Source organism: Protomyctophum parallelum (genome assembly GCF_964188405.1).
Source record: "Protomyctophum parallelum genome assembly, chromosome: 14".
NCBI classification, from domain to species: domain Eukaryota; kingdom Metazoa; phylum Chordata; class Actinopteri; order Myctophiformes; family Myctophidae; genus Protomyctophum; species Protomyctophum parallelum.
Window position 1 is genome coordinate 35,396,086 of NC_139709.1, and position 23,768 is coordinate 35,419,853.

The following is a 23,768-nucleotide window of genomic DNA, read 5'->3' on the forward strand; positions in this document are numbered from 1 at the left end:
AATTTCTATTACGTGTACTCCACTACACATTAATAGTTAATGTTGCTCTCCTATTTATTTGACAGAATTACTTACAAATTACTTTGCAGAATTAGATCATTACCATTTTTTGCTGTCTTAATGTTCTTAATGTATTTTAGCTTGATGTGTCATGTTTTGTGTAAAGCACTTTGAATTGTATCAAATGGCAAAATCAGCTAAATGATGGTGAGACTACTTCCTGGGTCCTATATCTTGCCGACCCACCCACGGCCAACGGGCCGGCCGGTACAAATGGATTCTGCCCTTGCTGCCTTCTTCTGCCCACTGTCAGCTCACCATTGAGTGGCTCTGATGAGTTGTACAGGCAGCTGAATTGATTGGGCCCCCCTCTTGAGCGCACTGGGGGCCTTGATTACCAGGCTCTCCACAGTTCCAGACCACCTCTCTCTCTCTCCCCGTCTGTCTCTCTGTCTGTCAACAAGCATGTGACACTACAGTATGTGAAAAGATCGACAATTGTCAATATACAGTACAACACCGATGTTGGTGTAAAATGTAGGCCTACTCACAGTATCAAGTAGTCAAAAGTTAAAAAAAAAAAAAAAAAAAAAGTGTATCTTTGCTTGTATAGGTCGGCTAGGTATTTATATATAGACATAAAATGTAATAGGGGTAAACTGGTTAAAGTACGTTTTAAGTATGTAAGTATTGAAGACCCTCAGAATCTTTTCTCTTCCTCCTACAGTATCTTGCGGTCTCTTGTCATTGCTGTTAGGTCTCTGTCTCCCATCTCTTGTAAAGTTCCTGTCTATTTTTTCTCTGTGGCTAATACCACTACAGCCCAACCGGTGACAGGATTTTGGGTCCGATTCAATATTTTGTTGGGAAGAAACCTCTTGTCGGTCACGGTGTGTGTGTGCGTGTGTATATATATATATATATATATATATAAGAGTTAGAGTTCCCATGGATTTCTTGGTCATAGTTTTTCCCCGATATGATTTGTGCTCTCTCTCTCTCTCTCTCTCAGTATATATACACATACAGTATTATGTTTTTGTAAATTAATGCTTACTTGATTATACTACATTACAGCATCACATGCTACTGTTGCTATTTACAATGTTAATCCTGAAAAGTAGCAGTTTTGGAGATGATGAGGTTTCTACCCGACAATTTATAAAACCTTTTTGTAAAAATGTTCAGAAAATAGCATATCTACAAGCTCGCAACGTGGAGTGAGATTGTAGACCAGCTATTTTCGTAGCTTCTGAGTGACTCACGAAGTGACAGCATTAATTTACAAAATATATGGAAATATGGAGGCATAAGGTTTCTGTCCGACAGCAAAGATATATGGTCTTAAATTATTAAACTTACAAGCTTAAAAAAAGCAAGGAGTTTTTTTATCCATTCACTTGGTGTTAGTGAAGGATAAATGATGACACTGTAGGAGGTTAATTAATTAATTTACTTGAATGACTCTTTTAATTAATTAATTTACTTTTCAATTTCAATGTTAAAGACAGGGAGGACAAAGCAATGTGCTTTTGACTCTGCGTGTGTGTGTGTGTGTGTGTGTGTGTGTGTGTGTGTGTGTGTGTGTGTGTGTGTGTGTGTGTGTGTGTGTGTGTGTGTGTGTGTGTGTGTGTGTGTGTGTGCGTGGGTCTAGCTTAACAATACTATTAACGATTGTATGACAGTTGACAACACACACACGCACACAATATACAGAAGCAGACAAATGGTACAGTATATCACACACACACACACACACACACACACACACACACACACACACACACACACACACACACACACACACACACACACACACACACACACACACACACACACACACACACATGATGCAACTATGGAGCCAGATCTGCAACAAGGAACCACTGTAGAAAGTGTGAGGAGAGGGGGGTCTGCCATCACCCAATCACATGCAGGTTGGGGGTTAGCAGTCTCCAATCAGCTGAAGCTGAAGCTGGGGTTGGCAGCATCCCGCCATATGGAAGTGGCAGTGCCATCAAGAAGTTGCAGACCCACCATCGGTGGGCCAGTGCCACTATGGGAGTGGCAGTGCCACTATGGGAGTGGCAGTGCCACCATCGGTGGGCCAGTGCCACTATGGGAGTGGCAGTGCCACTATGGGAGTGGCAGTGCCACCATCGGTGGGCCAGTGCCACTATGGGAGTGGCAGTGCCACTATGGGAGTGGCAGTGCCACTATGGGAGTGGCAGTGCCACTATGGGAGTGGCAGTGCCACTATGGGAGTGGCAGTGCCACTATGGGAGTGCCAGTTCCATCAGGGGATGGGTGTGGCTTTCACAGCAACAAACAGATTTCTGCACTTTCACCATCAATTAACACGACATGCGATGATAAGTGAAAAGAGGTTGATGTACAACAGGTTGCGATGACTGTTTTTAAACAGCGCCTATAGACGGATGTGTGCGTTTGTCTGTCAGTGGCACAAACACCTGCAACTAATTCGCAACCGACTAAAACACTAGTACTAGAACCACATAAGCTACAGTATGCATGGTCATTTAAACCCCTCAAACTGCAGCATCAAAATGGATCGGCTATATTCCAGCGACGATATTTAATGCAGAGCACAAAGAAACACAAAGAAAACACTAGTGTAGCGTCCTGAGAGGCTCAACAACAGTAGGTTTAAGACATGTTGTGCATGTGATGACATGCCCACACATAGGGACACCAGGTTGAAAGTGGTCAAATTGAACGTCCATGGTGCACTAGGTGGTATACATACAGGCCTGTTGTGTGCTTGGCAGGCAGCCTGTCTGCTTGACTGGCACGCTGGCTGTCAGTGTGGCCAGATTTTGTGAGAGAAACAAGCAGACATGTCTACGCAAACAAGCCCAGAGGAACGACTATAGGATGCATGACCACTCACGCCTTGTGACACGCTCCATATATGGCCGTCTCCAAATTTGAAGATTGCGACACTGACCTCATCAAACCCTGGATAGCCAGACGTGGAGAAGACTGGATCATCAACTAGATCTGCATATGGAGTGTGCCAGCAACTCTACATCTGACCTCAAACCTCAAACCCTTAGATCTGATCCTTTCCCCCACCCGTCCTTCCTCTTTGATGTCTCTTTGACTGATACCTGTCCGAGGTCACTTCTCACTCTCAGGGCGTCTTACTGGTGCATAGCCTATATTTCGCCTATTTGACAAATTGTGTAGTTAAAATGTTTCAAACAAATTCCAAAAGATTTCCTTTTTTCCTCCCCAAGATCTGATGTCACATCACAAAGTGTTGTGAGCTTGCAGATTAGCTTTTTTTTTTAAGTGAAACATTTTGGAACATTTTAACTACATACATCTTGTAATGGGCTCCCTGTCCTTCACCTGGTTTAAACACCACTAAAAAACAAGCCCAAATAGAGAGGATGCACATGCAACACTTTTCCACTGGGACACGCCCCCCCTCATCTAGAATGTGGGGCAAAACCGTGCGGGATGTTGTGTTATTGAAAACAAGTGCTCTTTGACAGAAAGTAGATCATAACATGATGTCTATGGTGGATTTTTATGAAACAAAAACTTTGCAAATAGAAAGAGGATAATTCAAGCTTTCCGTACAGCTGCAATGAGTTTAACGTTGTTTAATACAATCAGATAGGACTTTTATTTTCGGATGTATCGGGCTGTCAAGGCCAGAAAGTAGTTTTTTTGACACTCAGTAGGTGTTCCTGCATAACATCCGGGTACAATGATGTCACACTCATAGCCTCTACTGATAACTTACACTTTAACAAGCCCCCAAAGAACGCAACTCACAACTAAATTTACAAGAGACTTTACAGATATAAAGACAGAAAAAAGAAGAAGAGAGAAGCCCAAAGTGGCTTATAACAAGCGGATATGGCAACACTGCAGGCTGTGTGGTTGCCGGTTGGCACAGGCTGGTACAGGTTGATTGGTTGGCAGGCTGGCTGTGGGGTTGGCACGCCATCACACTGCACTGCTGTGCAAACTTACAGCTATGCAGAGCACCTGCAGGGGTGTAGTGGGGGACGGGACGTGGGGAGCACCATCCCCCCACTTCTCTCACACCTAAAATATGTTTTGGGTAAAATATATGTTATGTTTGACTTTTATGGATACAATTCAGCATTGTAAACCCCGTTTCTAAATAGGCTATACACGTCTGCGTATTTTATAGTGCATGTCTGTGCGCGTTGCACACGTGCATGCAAATGCGCGTGCGCGTATCTTATGGGCGTCCCCCCACTTCTAAAAGTAGCACTACAACACTGGTCCCATGATTGACTCCAATGAATTTCCTCTCCTCAGTGGCGGAAAGTACGACTACTCAAGTACTTAACTTCAGTGCAATGTTGAGGCACTTTTACCCTAGCATTGAGTATTTCCATTTTGCGATATTTTGAGCTTTTTCTACTGCTACAATTATTTGACAACGTAGTCACTTTGCAGGCTTAGATTAGTAGATTGATAATGAAACAAATACAAACACTTTATACGCCTTATTTTACTATACAGGTATTTGAAAAGAGTTGATTTACAAGCTCACCATTTACATCTGCTATTTTCAATCAACTTTATCAAATTCTGACTTACTTTGGCACTGTAAAGGTATATTTTAATTGTAATAGGTTACTTATGTACCGTAATTTCCGGACTATAAGCCGCGGCTTTTTACCCATGATTTGAACCCTGCGGCTTATACAACGGTGCGGCTAATCTATGGATTTTTACAGCTGACGCAGAGCCATCTAAGGCTCTGAGCTAACGTAACGGCCACTAGGGGGCCACCTGCAGCTTATAGTCCGGTGCGGCTTGTATACGGGATTTTCCCTAAATTCAGGTGCACCTTATAGTCCGGAAATTACGGTACTTTTGCTCAGGTAAAATGTTGAATATAGGCCTTTCTTAGTGAGCATTTGCTGTATTATACTTTTATACTGCAGTACAACATCTGAGTACTGAGCTGAGAGGGAGGGTGGATAGGTACCCTCCCCTCCTCCCCCTCCCTCTCAGCATGAGTCACAGATGTCTGTAAGGCTCTAGAGGATGCCTCCTCTCCTCTCCTCGCCTCTCGTCTCCTCCTCTCGTCTCCCTCTCGTTTGAAGTTGGACCAACAGAACCACAGGTGACTAAACAGAGAGAGATCCAGGCCTTTTCTTTAAACCAGGAATGAGACATCTTTCATTTCACCCAAAATGCCTCTGGCAAACGCCTCGTTCCACAAACTCAAGATGAAAAACAAGACGAGAAAAGTCAGAAAAGTCAGACAAATAGACCTGTGGTTCTCAAACTTTTTGATTTATTTCAAGGACCCCCAGCTCGATGTGCATTAGACTGCAGTCCCCCATTGTGTGCATACCTTTTTTCCCTGGGACCCAATCTACACTGTAAAAATCCCGTAAAAGGGGCGTTCCGGCCGCAAGATAAAATATTTGTTCGAGGCGCATGATTACAAACACGACTTTTCATCGAGCAACGGGTAGATTTCTGCCTGACAGCAACAATCTCTCCATCCATCCATCCACCCTGTTTCAATGTGCTAGACCCCTGGAAGATGGATTGAGGTGCAGTGCCACACTACCATCCACACCTACCATCCACTCCCGGTATACAACACACCCAAGCCATGATTTACGCTTACGCTGAGATGACGGTGTCCGGGATCGAACCCATGACCGTGTGGTCCAAAGGCTGTACTGACTGAGATATCAGGACACTATCTATCTATCTATCTATCTATCTATCTATCTATCTATCTATATATATATCTATCTATCCATCCATGTGTCTTGCGCAAACACCACCACGGTCAAAGTGTCCCCCATGACACAAGCTGACGGCACGACAACCACTATCAAGCCCACCACACACCGGCTGCGACACAGCCGCCTCCATTATTTTCAATGAACCTATCGCACACCGGCTGCGTCCGACGCGCGGTCACGCCTCGCCTGCCGCGCCGATGCACCGCTGTTCTATTTTCCAGGCGTTGCCGCGCGGCCTCCACCCGGCTATCCGTGGGCTTGGAATATGGAATAGTCAACAATACTCCCCAGCCGTGTGGTAGCGCGCCGCGTCCTGTTGGTGTTGCCGTGCGGCTATGGCGCGCGGCAATACTGTGCCGCGGCGGTCGCAGACGGTGGGTGTCGGGCTTCAGACATGATAATTTTCAGTCAGGGCATTTTTCCAAACGGCTATAAAAATCACACCCGTGTGAACTGAATGGTGCAACTCCCCTCCCCCCCTCCTCCTCTCTCTCATTAGCAGGCAACAGTACAGCACTATCACTCTCTCTCTATTTCTGGCACAACAGCGCCCCTACTGGTACTAATAGTCATACTCGTGCTCATTAACGTCACATACATAGACGGACGACACATAGGCGGACACGGACATTGCTGTTCCTTGGAGTGGTTGCACCACTCAAAAAGGCGATGATGATGGCGAGTGACCTTTGAAACGTCCTGCCATAGAAGCACTTCTACCCCACGGAGAAGCACAGCGGAGAGCTTTAAATTGTCCAATAATCACAGGGAAGCGAAAATAGACGTCTGACCCAGACCACCCAGTATTATGTAGCTGATGTCACTGACGGTGACATGGAGGTCACACACACAGTCATCAACACTACACACACTTCTCTTAGCATTACGTCTCTGTTGGGTGGAAACCGTGTATGTCCAGAATTGTTACTGCTCAGGATTCAAATAAAAAAAGTACAGCAAAAGTAGCAGATCGGCAAGCTCGAAACATATGCTTTCGTGTAGCCTCGGAGACCACAGGGTGCAGGCGTTAGCTTTCAAGGGACGCTAAGCAGAGTTAATTTACGAAAAAACACAAACAAGTGAAAATGTGGAGATATGAGTGTTCTGCACGACAGTAGCAATTACCAACACCTTCTCTGTCTCCAGTGGTGGAAGAAGCACTCAGATCCGACCCCACTACTTTTTTACTTCAAGATCAACATCATGTCATAATAATAATGGTGCGATGAGACTAGCTATGCTCTGAGTCAGACAGGGTTGTCTCCTGCATCACAAGAAAGTCTGTATACAACTGCAGTGCTAAATAAATCACTTGTGCTTTGGAATCTTATTTTGTCTTTGTTTTCTGAGCACCCAGACACAGATTGCATTAACCTCTTAAACCCCATATGGTAGATTGGAGTCCCTCAGGGCTCTATACAAGTGTATTTTCTGTTATTGTGGGGCGAGCATTCGTTGAAAATAGCCGATTGACAAGAACACAACACGTTGTGAGTTTGTTGATCTGCTATTTTCTGTGAAAGGTTTCCCCATGATACGGATGCAGGACTTTAACTCCTTTTCTGCCTAGGACAAGATTGGACGAGATTAATTTATGATCACAGATCGCCTAGAGCCGAGAGCGGGAGAGATAAGGGTTTATAGTGTTCAATAATGATTTTTACCGGCTCTCATGGCGTCATCGTCACCAGGCAACGGATCGATTCCGCGTTGGCAACATCATCGTTTATTTTCCATCCACTGGTCCCCCCGGCTAGCGCATATCCAAAATCTCTATCTTTGTATTGGAATTGAGTTCAGATTGAGGTGATCATACAAAACATCCATGTTTTTGGAGGTCAAGAAAAAATCATCGTGACCTCGCGTTTCCAGCGCTTATGATGAAAAGGAGAGTATGTGCCCTGTGCTCTGGACATGATTCCGTCAATGTCGATGGTGTCACTCAGGGATGCATAGTTTTCATCATCCTCATGGGGGCCCGTATTTAAAAAAAATAGCAGACATGCTAACACAAAAAGGGGTTCCCGCCCAAAATGGGTTAAGTGGTTAACCCATTCTGACCTGAGATCAGATTCATACGAGGTTTCCCACTGGACACACACTGGTCTGATGAACCCATTCTGACCTGAGATCAGATTCTAAAAATGTCAGTCGTTCTTCGATTTTTCAAAAATAGCAGACCTACAAGCTCAAAAATAGCAGATCTACAAGCTCATAGCGCGCCACCGAGTGGTGCGCTATGAGCTTGTAGATCTGCTATTTTTCAATAGCTAAAGCACGACATGATGCTGACACCAAAATGGGTTCCCGTTCAGAATGGGTTAAAAAAAATAGCAGACCTACAAGCTCGTAGCGCAGTGGCGCGCTATGAACTTGTAGATCTGCTATTTTTCAATAGCTAAATCATAACATAATGCTAACACAAAAAGGGGTTCCCGCCCAAAATGTGTTAAGTGGTTAACAAGCACAATGTAGACACTCTTACATTAAAAAAATAATAATAATAAACATCAAACATTCTGTACATGTGTGGTGAAAAAAGATCTAATCTAAGAAGCAAAACAAGAGAACCATTATCTGTAGTAAACTAGCATCAAGAAGGCATACAAGGAGAGAGACGTGCTAAGGGGGTGGCAAGGCAAGTTTGAGAGTGAGTTGCACTTTTGACTGCAATGGCGAGTTTGTTCCACAGTTTTTTAGTATCTCTACTCTATTCTACTCTAGTCTACACTACTCTACTCTACCCTATCCAGGAGGGGGAAGAGTTTAGGACGTGTGGAACATTGCCCAGGGTGTTTTAAGGAAGTACTGTACAGTATTTGAGTAAATATACCGTCTGTCTCTCGGACTGCAGAGGAAGGTCGGGAGAACTAGACAGTACTCTGCAGGTCTGAGAGGGCAGCGCAAAAGGCAGATAAAGCAGATGATTCTGACCTGAAGTGCAGGGTAATTACATCTGGCATTTTGACAAGTCTTCAGCGGCAGTGGAGGTCAGCTCTGTCAGAGAATGAGATCTATGCTAATCCACTCAGACAGAAAGACAGAAAAAGAAAACGGAGAAGATCTGGGGAACAGAATAAACGCATGGCGGCGGGTTCCAAGTTTGTATGGTTCTCCTTGCCTACACAAAAAGGTTCTCAAACATGTCTAGGACCCCCAAATTGAGAGAGCCCAGGATCGAACCGTACACCCTACTCAATTAAGTATTGTCCATTTGATTGCTGCGTAAAACAAAATGTGATTTTGTGCAATAATCACTGAATCCCAACATTAAAAGGGGTGTAATTGATTTTGAAGTTTGAAGTTGGAAGTGTGAAATTGGAAGTGATAAATCAAAACACATATTGAACAGACAACATTGGAACTGGGGCTATAAAATGGAAGGTGGTAATTGGCAACCCACCTGAAAATCTATATAATGTTTATTTACTAAAGAGCTGAGACGGGGAGAGCCCTGTTACTGCAGACACCAAAGCAATGATATTAATGTCAAAGAAGGACCCCATGGCCACGGATGTGTGTTATTATATTTATATTTTTTCAAAACTATGCAAACACTTTTACATTGAGATTAAAAAAAAAAGATAAGCTCAACATGTTGCATCGCAACATGTTGAGTATCATTACAGCGTTGCGTTAGATGGCGATGTGTGCTTGTACGTCTACTATTTTCAAAATAATATGTATACAAGTTTAAAGTGATTTTTATACTAAATTTACACATTTTCCTGGGGACCCCCTAGAACTCCCTCTAGGACCCCTGGGCGGTTCCCGGGCCGCACTTTGAGAACCACTGCTCTATAATAATAATAACCATCATATACAGTAGAGTTTTAACCTTTTGATATAACTTGCAGTGCCTTTAAAACCTGGTTTGGTTGATATGTGAACCAAAAGATAGTTGCCTCCTTTGAAGCCTGTTGCTTCAATTAGCAGGAGATGGGAAGCGTTCCACGCGCGACACACGGCCACGGAACGCGTATTTTACACGGACTGAACGAGTGAGGACATTTGCTTTACTTCCATGTCACTGCACAAACCAAAACGTCAACTACTCCCCCCACGCACCAAGTCATCCGGCGCGCTATTGTCTGACAACAATAGTAAAGATATTGTTGCGAGAGGGCATATAGTTTATTTTTCTCCACGTATAGTAATAATGCTTGAATATAGCGAGCCCTCTCGTATCCCAGTCTCTTCCGGGAAGAAAACCTCTTATCACCATGCATATTCAGTATTTTAGCTGTGACGTGAGCGCCCCCTCCTGAGATACTTCCGGGTCCTACTTTTGTGTCGCTTTTGTGTCCCCATGGAGTTATACTGTGACGCTCCGTCGGACTAAATCTGAGACGAAAACAACCACGAAAGTCTCATTTTACCGCTTTCCTCGCAACAACAAAGCTGCGCTGCTCTCCAAAATCTGGCTGTGACAGGCCGTCTACCCCACATGGAATACTATCGCCATTTTATTTGATTGTGTCAACTAAATCCTCATTAATGCAAACTAGATTCAACATACTCAAGCCTGCACACATTGTAAATATCCCCCGAAATATTTTACCGAGCAAATGGACCTTCAATAATAATGATAATAATAGTCTTTATTGTCTCCACATCATATATTTTTGTTGTCATGGACACTTGTACAAAACATTAATAATTCTACTCGAGTTGGAAGCATTAAGACCCATTTTAACCCTCTATGGCTTCCTTTCTGAAATATAACGTCAATTTAAAAAGATTCACGCGTTTAGATATTCTATTTACAATGGGATGCGGACGGGAGCTGGTGCCACTTGGACCCGGACGTAACGTAGCACTACAAAATGACGTCGGACTTAAATACTGAATTCTAACTTTTTGCGTTTTGTCGCAAATTAACGTCCTACTTGATCACGCTATGCTAACTACAGCATCACACACAAGCACTAAAAGTAGGAGATCTGCTACTTTTGCTAATTTTGAATCCTGAAAAGTCACAGTTTTTTATGCTACGTAGGCTTTGAGATTTCAGATACGTGTTAAAAAGACAGGTGCCATTAAAAATACTGAATTATTTTGCTTTGATTACACACTAAAACTTGTATCTCAATAATCAAAAGTTTTGATTTAGATTATAACATATTTACCACTCAAGCCCTATAGGCTATACTTGCTATTTGGAAAATGGCAGATCTACAACCTCACAACTGAGTACTTCTTCCACAACTGACAGCACAACAGTGGCTCTCAACGCTTTTGGAGCTCAGACCATATTAACACATTTTGCTAGGCCCCCCACCCCCCCACCCCCTCCTCAAGGACCCCTGGGAGTCCACAGACCCACATTTGATAACCAGTGCGCTAGCTTCATTAGCATGCGCGCTAGCTTCATTAGCATACAGGCTAGCTTCATTAGCATGCATGCTACAGCTTCATTAGCATGCACGCATACGGTTCTCCATCTCTCTGCCAGTCAGAGGAGTGCAAAGCCAACAGACGGTCCGAGGAGGAGAACAAGGCTCAGCGGAGCGGCGGGTGGAAGAGGGGAGTCGTGCTCCTCAGCTGCTTAAAGTGCTAATTGCGCTGGCCGCTGGCCTGACCCTGACCCTCCGCTCTGACCCTGACCTCCCGCTACCATTCAGAGGGTCGCGTTCTCACGGCCGCTCACGCCGCTCAAAGTAGAGCTGGCCCCTGGGTGGGTCCCCTATACACCCCCACCCCCACACCCCAGAGGTGGGGCAAATCGTCACATCTGCAACTTTGAGGGGCAACCAGTTCAGATCTTGCAAGAGAAATAAGCGGTCAGGTCTATGAACGACCCCAAAAGAAGCGATTAGGCCATACTGTATGTGCACGGACACAAATATTTGAGAATTTAATTTACAGAAAAACGAGCTCAGTTGTTTATTATAAGCTTGGAGATCGACTATTTCCGGTGCACGACACCATGACACACAGCTACAGTATATATCAGCATAACCCCTGTAACCCCTAAACCCAACCTCTGAATGCCTATACTAATCCTATCCTTCAGCTCAATCTTTTCCCAATTGTAAGGCTAATTCTAAAAATCAGTTTTGGGGACCAGGAGAATGGTCCTCACAATGTCTATTTCTCAAATGCTACTGCTTACGCACGCACACACGCACACACACACACACACACACACACACACACACACACACACACACACACACACACACACACACACACACACACACACACACACACACACACACACACACACACACACACACACACACACACACACACACACACACACACACACACACACACACACACACTCTCCCTCTTTCACAAAGACTGTAGTAGTCTCTAGACTCCGAGGTCTCTGGACAATGGCTTAGGCGTGCGTGACAGAAGAGCTACCGCAGCTACTTAAATCCATTGCAGTGGGGGGATTGGGTGGGGGGATTGGGCAGTGCATGGGGGGATTGGGTGGGGGGATTGGGCAGTGCATGGGGGGATTGGGCAGTGCATGGGGAGATTGGGCAGTGCATGGGGGGATTGGGTGGGGGGATTGGGCAGTGCATGGGGGTTGGGTGGGGGTATTGGGTGGGGGGGTGGTGGTTTGGGTGTGTTCAATCCGTGACACCCCCCTCACCTGCCACTCCCAAAGGTCAGGGAAGGTCACGATCGATCTGATAGCATTCTGAGAAGGAGAGACAAAAAAAGAATAATAAATAAACAAAGCTGTGACCGCTGCTCCGCAACGTCCTAAGATGATAGACGGGTTGGTTTCTAATTTAGCTACCATCTCTATTGCCATTAGTTGAAATGATGTCCTAAGGATGCAGGAATTGAGAATCCAAATCGTTTGGAGGTGTACAACTTAATGTGTGTGAACAGCTCTATGAAGGCCGTCTAGGACAGGGGTTCGCAAACCTTCTCATGTCAGCGACCTATCTGAACAATGTTTTGTGCCAGGGACCACCAGATTTATGTTTAAGAATTCAAAATCATAAAAAGTGTCTTTCAAAATGTTGTGGTAAAGTATGGGTAAAATTATTGTGATGCTGAACTAACACATGTTGACGCCACTTTGAGAAGCGTCTCGTTGAGAGAGTTCCACGGGGTCCCCAGCTGAATGATAATTAGGAACCAAATGGACCCTTATGGGTCTGTAACTCAGAGTGTAGAAATGGAACCAAATGGACTGGAGAGTTAAATTAACTTAGATTTTACAATAGGGTCCCAGAGATAGAAATGCCATTACATGGGGGTCGTAGCCTAATTCAGGTCCTTCAAATGAAAATGGTTGAAAATCACTGCTATAGCCGTAAAGAATCTTCTCTTATGGAGGGGTCCCTGGCATATCTTTTCAAATGGGGCTGTGTGTGTCAATTGGGGGTCGTTGACATGACACAGTTTGGGAAGCACTGGTCTAGGACATGCAGAGGGATGGATAGATTCTAGTTGAGTTTGACAAACAGCTCTTTAAGGACCGCCCCGCCCACACTGTTGCACTTCAGCACGGAGAGAGAGGACAGCGTGTTTGATTTCATCCCTCTCGGGCGTGGAATCCTTGTATGTCCAAAACCGTTACTTTTAAAGGAAATGACAAAATGAGAATCAAATGGATCTCAAGTAGCTATTTTTTGTCACTACTCTTCACTGGTTCGATAAACCCAAAGACCACTTTCATTTGATCATTAACTGCATGTCATTTTGTTGCTTTTTATTATTGAAAAAAATATTAAAGAAATAGTGAAAAAGCAGACCTACAGTACAAGCTCTAGATGAGCTGTGATGAGCTTTTTATGTAGGCCTATACAGTACAGTATAATAGATCTATTTTTTATGTATATGATGTATTGCAATGTTTTTATTCTTGCTTAATGTAAATCGCTCTGGATTAAGAGCGTCTGCTAAATACCTAAATTGAGCTTGTAGATTTGCTATTTTCACCACGTTTGTGTGACACTCCTGATTCATGTAGAAGTAGGGCTATTATTTATGAAACATTTATATTCTTTAAATATGGAGATGACAGGTTCCTTCCCGACAGCAACGAGCAAAACACATTTTGTTCTGATGAAGCTGGGCTTTCATTTGCAAAACAATATATATAATAATAAAAATAAAAATAAACGTTGAAATATGGAGATACAAGGTTCCTGCCCGACAGCAGCTATTTGGAGCAGCCTCCGTCAAATATGTGCATTAATAACCTGCCAGGCCCCTCTACGCTCAGACCCCCCCCCCCCCCCCCCTTCAGCGGGGAGCGGGGTGGAAATGAGAATGGCAACAATAGCACTTAAAAAGAAAAAGCACAGACAGACAGAACGACCCATTGCAAGGCATTGCATAGTCAGACTGGGCTCTGTGTGCGTGTGTGTGTTGGGGGTGGGGTGGGGGGCATGCGTGTGTGCGTGTGTGCGTGCGTGCATGCGTGCGGGCGGGTGCATATGCAAGTGTGTGGGTGACAGAGAGACAGAAAGGGCGTGTTTGCATATCTGCGTTTGTCTAAGAGATGCCGCATGTGTGTGTGTGTGTGTGTGTGTCTGTGTGTGTGTGTGTGTGTGTGTGTGTGTGCGTGCGCGTGCGTGCGTGCGTGCATGCGTGCGCACATGGGTGTGCATTCTGTGCAATTAACCCCCCACCAACACCATAAGATCAGGGGAAAATAAAAACAAGGCCATTCACACGTTATTTTGACGGAGACAATATCCCCTGTAGGTAATTTGGTGTGTGTTTGTTCGTGAGATGCTGTGTTGGTGTGTGTGTGTGTGTGTGTGTGTGTGTATGTGTGAAAATGGATCCATTGTGCATTGGGAAAAGAGTGACTATCTACCTCCAATGTCCTCCATCATCTCTCTCTCTCGCCAAGCAGTGACAGTGCAGTGTCTAATGGCAATCGTTTTCTATGTCTTTATTCCTCACTTCATCAACACCCTCGCCTCATTACCAGTCCACGTGCACGCACGCACACACACACACACACACACACACACACACACACACACACACACACACACACACACACACACACACACACACACACACACACACACACACACACACACACACACACACAGTTGACCGTGTGCTACAGTATAGTCTTAAGCATTACAACAAATATCTCTGTCCGTCGTCTCTCTCCCTCTCAGAGTGGGCTCTGTACACACAGAACGTACAGTACATCAGTGAAGCTTACATAATTACCATTATAGTTATCGTGCTCAGTGTGAGTGGCCCTTCATTCTGAGAGTATACACGCATGTTACATTTTGTTGCAAAACCTCCTCATCTCCCTAGTCTAATGTGCTGTGTTTTTTTGTAAATCAATGGCCTTGATCATACTACAGCAAGCAAAAGCATCAAAGATAGATATGTTTCATGCCGTGTTTTGGGCTTGTAGATCTGTTACTTTTGCTATTTTTTATTTGAATCCTGAAAGGTTTTGGACATACTGTATGAGGTTTCCACCCGACAGAGACAGAGAGGGAACCCCCTAAAGGGTCCCTGGACCAAACTTTGAGAATCAGTATACGTATTAAACTTATCATGACATACGTGAACTTGTACTGTACTTTTTAACTTGCTTTATTAGCAGTAAGACCTTTTCCTCATGCTACTCAAGCATTAACTCATCACTTTTGTGGTTGTTGTATACATTGTTGCACAAAAACCCACTAAAACAATTTTAGTTGACAAAATAGCAGATGTACAAGCTTGCAGCATGGCACAAAGTGTACTGTATATCTGCTATTTTCTATTCATAGCCAATTCAAGTGTTTGAATGTTTTTTTAAGGTTTTGCTCAAAACTCATTGCGATTTGGCTTTTGTGTGACACTGTAGTATGATAAAGTAGAACATTAATTTACGAAAAAACAAAAAGTTGAAATATGGAGATACAAGATGCATTTAACAACAACAACGTACGATATGCTCGTTAGTCGTGTACTTCAGTTAAATGTTTCTAAGCCAAATGCGCTAGGCTACTCAGTCAAAAATATCAACACAATAGTCAAAATAGACAAAATGTCTCTCTATAACCATATATTTTCTACTACAATAGATGACCCCCTCTATGGAGCTTTTACTCATTAGACACAATGCTGTTGGCAGCCATTTTAATGTTTCTATAACCATATCAACACAATAATATAGTTACTCAGTAGACACAATGCTGTTGGCAGCCATTTTGATAAACAGCCATGGCAGGCCACAGGTGCAGAACACAGCGACAGATAATGGTGTTCTCTGTGACTATGAAGGGTTGCAGTCATTGAAAAAAGAGAGAGAGAGAGAGAGATAGAGAGAGAGATAGAGAGTGTGTGTGTGTGTGTGTGTGTGTGTGTGTGTGTGTGTGTGTGTGTGTGTGTGTGTGTGTGTGTGTGTGTGTGTGTGTGTGTGTGTGTGTGTGTGTGTGTGTGTGTGTGTGTGTGCGCGCACGTGCGTGCATGTTTGATTGAAGGACCTACCGGCCACGTTGGCCACATCTGCTGTGGTGACGTTCTGAGAGTTGCGCTGCACCTTGAAGGTCACAGCTGGACCCACCACCCTGTTACACACAAAAATAATGTATTTTATAGGACGGACGGACGGACGGATGGACACAGACAGACAGACAGACAGACAGACAGACAGACAGACAGACAGACAGACAGACAGACAGACAGACAGACAGACAGACAGACAGACAGACAGACAGACAGACAGACAGACAGACAGACAGACAGACAGACAGACAGACAGACAGACAGACAGACAGACAGACAGACAGACAGACAGACAGACAGACAGACAGACAGACAGACAGACAGACAGACAGACAGACAGACAGACAGACAGACAGACAGACAGACAGACAGACAGACAGACAGACAGACAGACAGACAGACAGACAGACAGACAGACAGACAGACAGACAGACAGACAGACAGACAGACAGACAGACAGACAGACAGACAGACAGACAGACAGACAGACAGACAGACAGACAGACAGACAGACAGACAGACAGACAGACAGACAGACAGACAGACAGACAGACAGACAGAATTCAGAGAAATGTCATAGTATCCAATTTGCATTATACCGGTAGATGATGTGAAGTTTCAAGTTTGGATGAAAAATGGATGAAAGTCCAACGGTCTCTAAAGCATAAAACTGATATCTGGAACTAATTTCAAAACAATGTACTGCAAGCATGTACAGTGGTTCTTCCTCTTGTATGGATACATTTAGGGTTCCATTTGTCAATGCTATAGTATAAACCAATTATCCCTAAACTACTTTTTGAAAAACATTTCTGAATAGTTAAAATAGCCAATCTACAAGCTCACAATGTGTCGATGTAGATCTGAACTATCCAAAAATGTTTTTCAAAATAGTAAAAAAAAAAAGGCAAAGAAGTTTAGGGATAAGGGGTTTAGCATGGATGGAAATAGAGCCCCTTGAGCCTAGTGTCAGGCAGGACAGTGCTTAAAGGGATTGTGACATTAAAAAAAAGGTTTTGGAATTGTTCTTATTTTTTTTAGGTTTTCTGATCTCAATTGCACCCAAAAAACATGAACCTTTAACATTCAGTAGATTTTCTGTGATCTGGGGTTTTCTGGCTCAAACAGGTGCTCTGATTTGCCGGCAGTAAGTGATGTAAGACCCTGCAAATCCCATATATGTCAATGGGATTTGCCAGCAGATGTCACTGTTTTCACTGTGTTGCCTGTTTTCATTGTAGCTCAAAAGGCTTCCAAACCCCAAAGAAAACTTCAGACCACAGAAGATCCACTGAATGTTCAAAGTTCAGGTTTTTTGGGTGTAATTGAGGTCATAAAACCTAAAAGAAAAAAGAAAAAGAAAAATAAATGAAAATGAATGTCATAAAACCTTTAAATTCTCCACCCAACCAAAATGGTCATAATCATTTGAACTACATAAATACAACATAAAAGCCCACTTCTCATTCCTCAAAGAATCGGCACAAACACAGGGATACATTAATACTACTATTATACCAACAAAATGTGGAATGCCCTACCACCAGCCATCAAAGTGTGAGACTACCCTCCTTTAAAACCTTTATCTCTCCTTTATAAAGTATAAATAAGTCTTCTAGCTTGCTGGAAGGGATTACCTCCCACTGTTTTTCTGTAAATGTGTGCTGTAAATATGTTTGGCCTCTCACACTAAAAGTTTTAATCCTGGGTAGGACATGCATGTCGTATTGCAGTATTGGAGCTTTAGATGGCCATATATGGTGGTGTGACGTGTCACGAGGCACCATATATGGAGATCTAAGGGCCTATATGATGTTACGTGATGTCACGAGGCATGACCACATATGGAGATGTGATGTCACAAGGAGGACCATATATGGAGGCATGGGTGGGTTGACGGACGGACGGACGGACCTACGGTCGCAATCATACTATATTGTGGTTTGGCAACAGTGACACACACACACACACACACACACGTGTGACAGACAGACAGGCAGACAGACAGACATAAAGAGAGAGAGACTATAGTGTAGCTCATTAAATGGGGGCTGTGTGTAGCTGTTGAAAAGGGCTTTAACCGTGCATGGCACTCCCCAGAGCCCCTCACAATCCTCAGTGCCGACGCCAGCTATAACCTCTTCAATCCAAATGTTACATTACATTACATGGCCGCCAGCACTGAGAAGCACGCTGGGAAACCGTTGGAGGGGTGGTGGTGGAGGTGGTCTACGGCAGCAGTGTCTCTCAACATGGTGCTGGGGGGGTGGTGGTGGAGGTGGTCTACGGCACCAGTGGCTCTCAACATGGTGCTGGGGGGGGGGGGGGGGGGGGTGAGGGTGTCCACTTTATCCATATATTAATCGTAGAAGAACAGATATAGGCATTTTTACTGACCATTGTCTCCTTTTTTCTCTCTCTGCCAACAATGCATTTCTGGCCACACAACTGCCGGTCTCTGAATATTTTCTCTGTTCCGCACCATGCTCTGTAAACATTAGAGTTGGTTGCGTGCCCTGTGTGCGCTCAATAATTTGGCATCGAGGTGATCCCATCTCTAATAGCCCATTTTATGATTTATTCATTATTATTCTTAGTTAACTTGTTCCGACTCTTGACAGCTGCTCTTAGCTGTAGCCTATAACTCCTGTGTTTCATTACTGCCGTAGCTCCTTTTGATTTCTGTCAAGGTTGTGTTCCCATAATATTACCAATTGACACATCAGCCAAATTATCTGAATGAATGACAATCGGAAATGATGCCCATATGAGACACTGGAAATAGGTGGCTTTGTGTGCTTTATTTAAAAGTAGGATTTCTTTTCTCTCTTTTTTTTTGTTCTATATTCTGATATGCAGGGTTAGGCAGTAACTAATTACTAGTAATATATTACTGTAATATTATTACTTTCCCCAGTGACAAGTAGTATACAGTAAGCCAAGGTATTACAGTAATATTATACCCATTTACTTACTAAAAAATAGCACATACCTTTTTTGTTTTTGTTTTGAGAGAGATTGCTGCTTTATTTGATAGCCTTTTTGGCTGATTGGTGACTCTTCTTCTTAATTATTATTCAAAACAATTGGATTCAGTTCTAAAAGAAGCGGACACAGATTGTGTTGTTGTACATCCTTTTTTTGCGGGTGGGGGGCGCGCAATAGTGTAATAATATTATATAGGCCTAATATCAATATGTAGGCTAATTAGTCTTGGTTCCAAGTAATAAGAAATATATTATTACTTTTTCTAAGGAGTAATAAGTAACATATTACTCTCCTATATTGCCCAACACTGCTGATATGTAATCTATATGTGCGTTTGTTCAGTAACGAGGATCTCCCTGTTACAAATAAAACTATATATATGTGTGTGTGTGTGTGTGTGTGTGTGTGTGTGTGTGTGTGTGTGTGTGTGTGTGTGTGTGTGTGTGTGTGTGTGTGTGTGTGTTAGGAGGACGCCATAATCTCTCATGCTGTCACCAGGGCTGCGTGGCTCCGAGGTACACAGTAGAACATTATTTGTCACCTGCATCAACAGAGTGACACACAGAGGGAAGAGGGGGTCCTTCTGTTTGATGGAATAAATCACTCCTCTTGACTTGATCACACATCCATCTGTCCCTGCCTGCCACCCAAGGCCTTGGGGAGGGAGGGAGGGAGGGAGGATGGTGGAAAGAAAATAAATGGGAAAGAAAAAGGAATGATAGCCATGTTGACTTTGAAGCAAGGTTATTATATTTCATTTTTAGGCTATTCCGTTATGTTTTCCATTTCATTTCCATTCAAACATCTTTAAAGCGGAATCAGAACTTTAAATTAATATTGTTTTATTAAAAAGGAACATTGCAAAAATCGCTGACATCAGCTATTTTCGAAGAGCTGATGTTTAAGGGAAACATTTATTATTACAGTGATTACTCTGTAAAATACATAGACATTATATTTGAACACATTATGGACAAACCCGTGCCTTGACATGAACACATACAGAGAATTCACACATTTATTGATAGACCAAATGTAGCGATATTGAATGGAAAAGTAATTAAACCCCTCTTTTTCTTTTTTCTTCCTAAAATTGCTAAATACAACACACAAGTACTTAGTATTGATGCAATAGATTAGGTGCATTTCAAAACGATTCAATACCGATTATTTGCATTTCAAAACGATACGATACGTATACGATATAAGGTAAAACGATACAATATGTTGAGTTGCCATTTGGATGGATTTGGATTTTTTGATGCAGTTACTATATTGTTGTTGCGACAGTAGGTCGCAGATTACTAAGAAAACCTGCAAAACCTGTCCTCCGTCCATCACGCCACCATATATGTCTGTTCCACCTCGTAACACGTCACGCCACCATATATGGTTGACGCTCCATATATGGCAGTGTCCATATATGAGGATAACGAAACTGACTTCATCAAACCCTGGATAGCCAGCCATACACGAAGAAGACTGGATCATCACCTAGATCTGCATAGCCGGCCAGCAACTCTACATCTGATCTCAAACCATTAGATCGTATAGAGCTGACCTGTTCTGACATTCCATATGTTGATCCTTCCCCATCCATCCTTCCTCTTTGATGTCTCCCTTTTGACGGATACCTGTCCATTCAAACGCCCCAAAGTTATTAGTGCAGCCGCACCCGGCAGCCGGCGAAAACTAGAGTCCTCAACAGGACAGAAAATTAAGGCCCGGCCCTGGCTGGGCCCTCGTCAAACCCTGTACACTCAAGACACTACCCCTGCTGCCACCCTTAGATCTCCATATATATGGAGCTGACCTGTTCTAACATTCCATTACCTCATCAAACCCTGTACACTCAAGACACACTCCATATATGGCCAGTACAGAAATCATTCCATATGTTGACCCCCCATGCAAAAGCGCCAGTGCTCACCCAGCAGTCTGCCGTCACCCAGGCGGATGCATGATTCTCGCCCTATGGGCATCTTACTGCTATATACACACATGCACACACTAACATGCCCTCTTCTGTTTTTGAGGGGCGCTAGCCCCTCCGATATACAGGTTTAATGTTTGTTTTTTTAGTTCAATGTTTGTTTTAAAAATGCCATTGGCAATAAAGAGAATTTAAGGTTTGTTTTGTCACCGTTTGTTTTATATCATCATTACATCACCAAATCATCTTAAGATAATAAGAGCGCCCGCCCCTCACTTCACACGGGTGTGATTGAAAAAAAATCAAATGCTATTCTTATATGTACCCCTGACATATTGAGCATTTCAAAACAATAGATTGCTTAATACCTGTTGATAATAAGTCCACATTTCATTAATATACGTTTAATCATTTGGACCCCATAGTACTTACACAGTAGGATCATCAGTGTTTATTTAACTTTGAGTGTGTATGGAGCCAAATTGACCGTACGGTTCCAACTATCAATCATTGTACTGGGGGTCTGGGGCCCCCTGGTACTGCAGTCCTCCATTATTTACAACAACCTTCTACAATGTCTGTCCGTCCGTCTGTCTGTCTATCCATTCCTACCTAAACTGATGTATATAGGCCTATACAGCATTAGACACTGTGGCAGCTACTGTAGGCTACTGATAAATGCTGATGGTATATGGTATATAATATGCCAATAAATTATTAATTATACATTATGTTGCATACGCTGGTCTATATTTTAATATACTGTTAGTACAAAAGTACTGATGATTTTTTTCTGTTATCGTTTTTCCGTCTCTTCTATTCCCTATACTAATTTAGTATGCAGCTATACATGGTCTGAAGGACACTGAACAAAACTATGTTTTCTCAAATGTAAACCGTGTGCATGATCTTGATGGATCCATCCATCCATCCATCCATCCATCCCTGTCTAAAGAGAGTTCATGTCAAACCATTATGTCATTGGCTAATAGACATAGTGTGCCGTAAGGGTTAGACATGTAACATAATGAGAACAAGGAGTCATAATTCACATTTATTAATGACTGTGCTTTGTTCAACCTGTCAGACTATAATGGTCTATAATATCGCCCACTCCTAGCTCAGGACCACTGTCCCCCTCTAGTGGTGAGTGTGTGATAGGACGGCTCAGACAGACATTACGTCACCTTGATCAACACAAATCATGTAGAGACTCAAGAGAAGGTATGGAGGGAGTAAATTATATTCAACTATGCATTCAGCTTGGCACTTCACCTCAAATCACGCTGAGCTGGAGTCATAATCTTGGGTGATTACTGTATGTTTATCTCGGTTGTGAGCATGCCATTTTACTGTAGGTCAAACATTTTCAAAATGTCGGAAAATAGGTAATCTAGCCTATGTACCGAACCGAGATTATAATCTCTAAAGACCCTCTCTTTAATATTTGTGCTACAGCGAGCTTGTAGATCTGCAATGTTTTGGCTATACTATACTTCCACCTACTTCCGGATAATTCTCGCCATGCGACACCATTGTACGACAAGGTACAAAATCAGCCATGAAGACGAACACACCAAGGCTTATACAACTACTATCCCCCGGGCAACTGTCACTCTAGGCTGGGGGACTTAAGCTCCCTAGTCCATACACATCGGGAAGCTTGACTAATTTTATCAAAATGCGTCAAATATATAACATCAAACTATTATTTTGGTGATGCCTGGTTTCAGGGGACGTATTTTCAGGTATGGTAGATGTACGACTACATGCATTGTACGAGTGCATGTATGCACAAACTGAATGGTCCATAATTGTTAATAACGAATGAAATAAGGTCAAAACTAGTTCAAACCCCAGATCATCATACATGGCCATAATACACCAGCAGTCTTATAGCCTGGGGGAAGCTTCCTGTTCCTACAGGTTGAGAAACATTTACCTCGCTTAGAAAATAAATTGCGTCACAATATCACTGTGCAATATTCACTTCCTGCGTGGATGTACTCATGGCACAAACATCAGTTCAAATTAATGAATGATTGATTCATTGCACAGACTTTGTTTATCCTTTTTTAAATTTAGCCGTTATGCCATGAAATTGATTCCTCCCCCGCACACATTTCTGTCACTGATGCTGTATCCTACTGACTCACCTGCCAGTGCGGAACCCCCACCGGGAGGACATAGAGCCTTCGTCCCACTCCTCCCTGCTGACAGCCTGACAGGTGCCTTCCCCCAGACCGCAATACGCTCACTTACAATTCACCCTTTGTCAGCCTTCTGATTGGTCCCTGACTGACTAACCAGCAGGCTCTTTCTGCCTTATAAGTAAGCCTGGGACCGAGGCTATGTTCCACCTTGTTTATGTTGAATTTGCTAAAACATCTTTTTCGGAGAAAACTAAAAACAAACATTATATGCCCAGTCACCATGCTGCGCCTGTGATGTTCCTTTTTGACTGACACCAAGTTTAAAATAAGAATCGAGTGCATAGAATATCAATATGAAGCAACTCAATGGTAGTGGATGGAGAGAGAGGATTTTTGTCCAACCACGAAACGGCAACCAATGGGGGCGAAGAGGGGCACAACCACGGGTGGGACTTGACAAAGGGT

The 23,768-nt window shown here is 43.3% G+C and overlaps 1 protein-coding gene across 1 annotated transcript in view; it reads right to left on the bottom strand.

Annotated features, from left to right (window-relative positions):
- LOC310871279 (receptor-type tyrosine-protein phosphatase N2-like) overlaps positions 1-23,768 on the bottom strand; it is a gene marked incomplete at both ends in the record, with an annotated part of 183,112 nt that overhangs the window by 113,743 nt on the left and 45,601 nt on the right. The window contains 1 exon segment of the mRNA XM_083782764.1: positions 16,212-16,291. Coding sequence (XP_083638890.1) covers positions 16,212-16,291 — 80 coding nt within the window.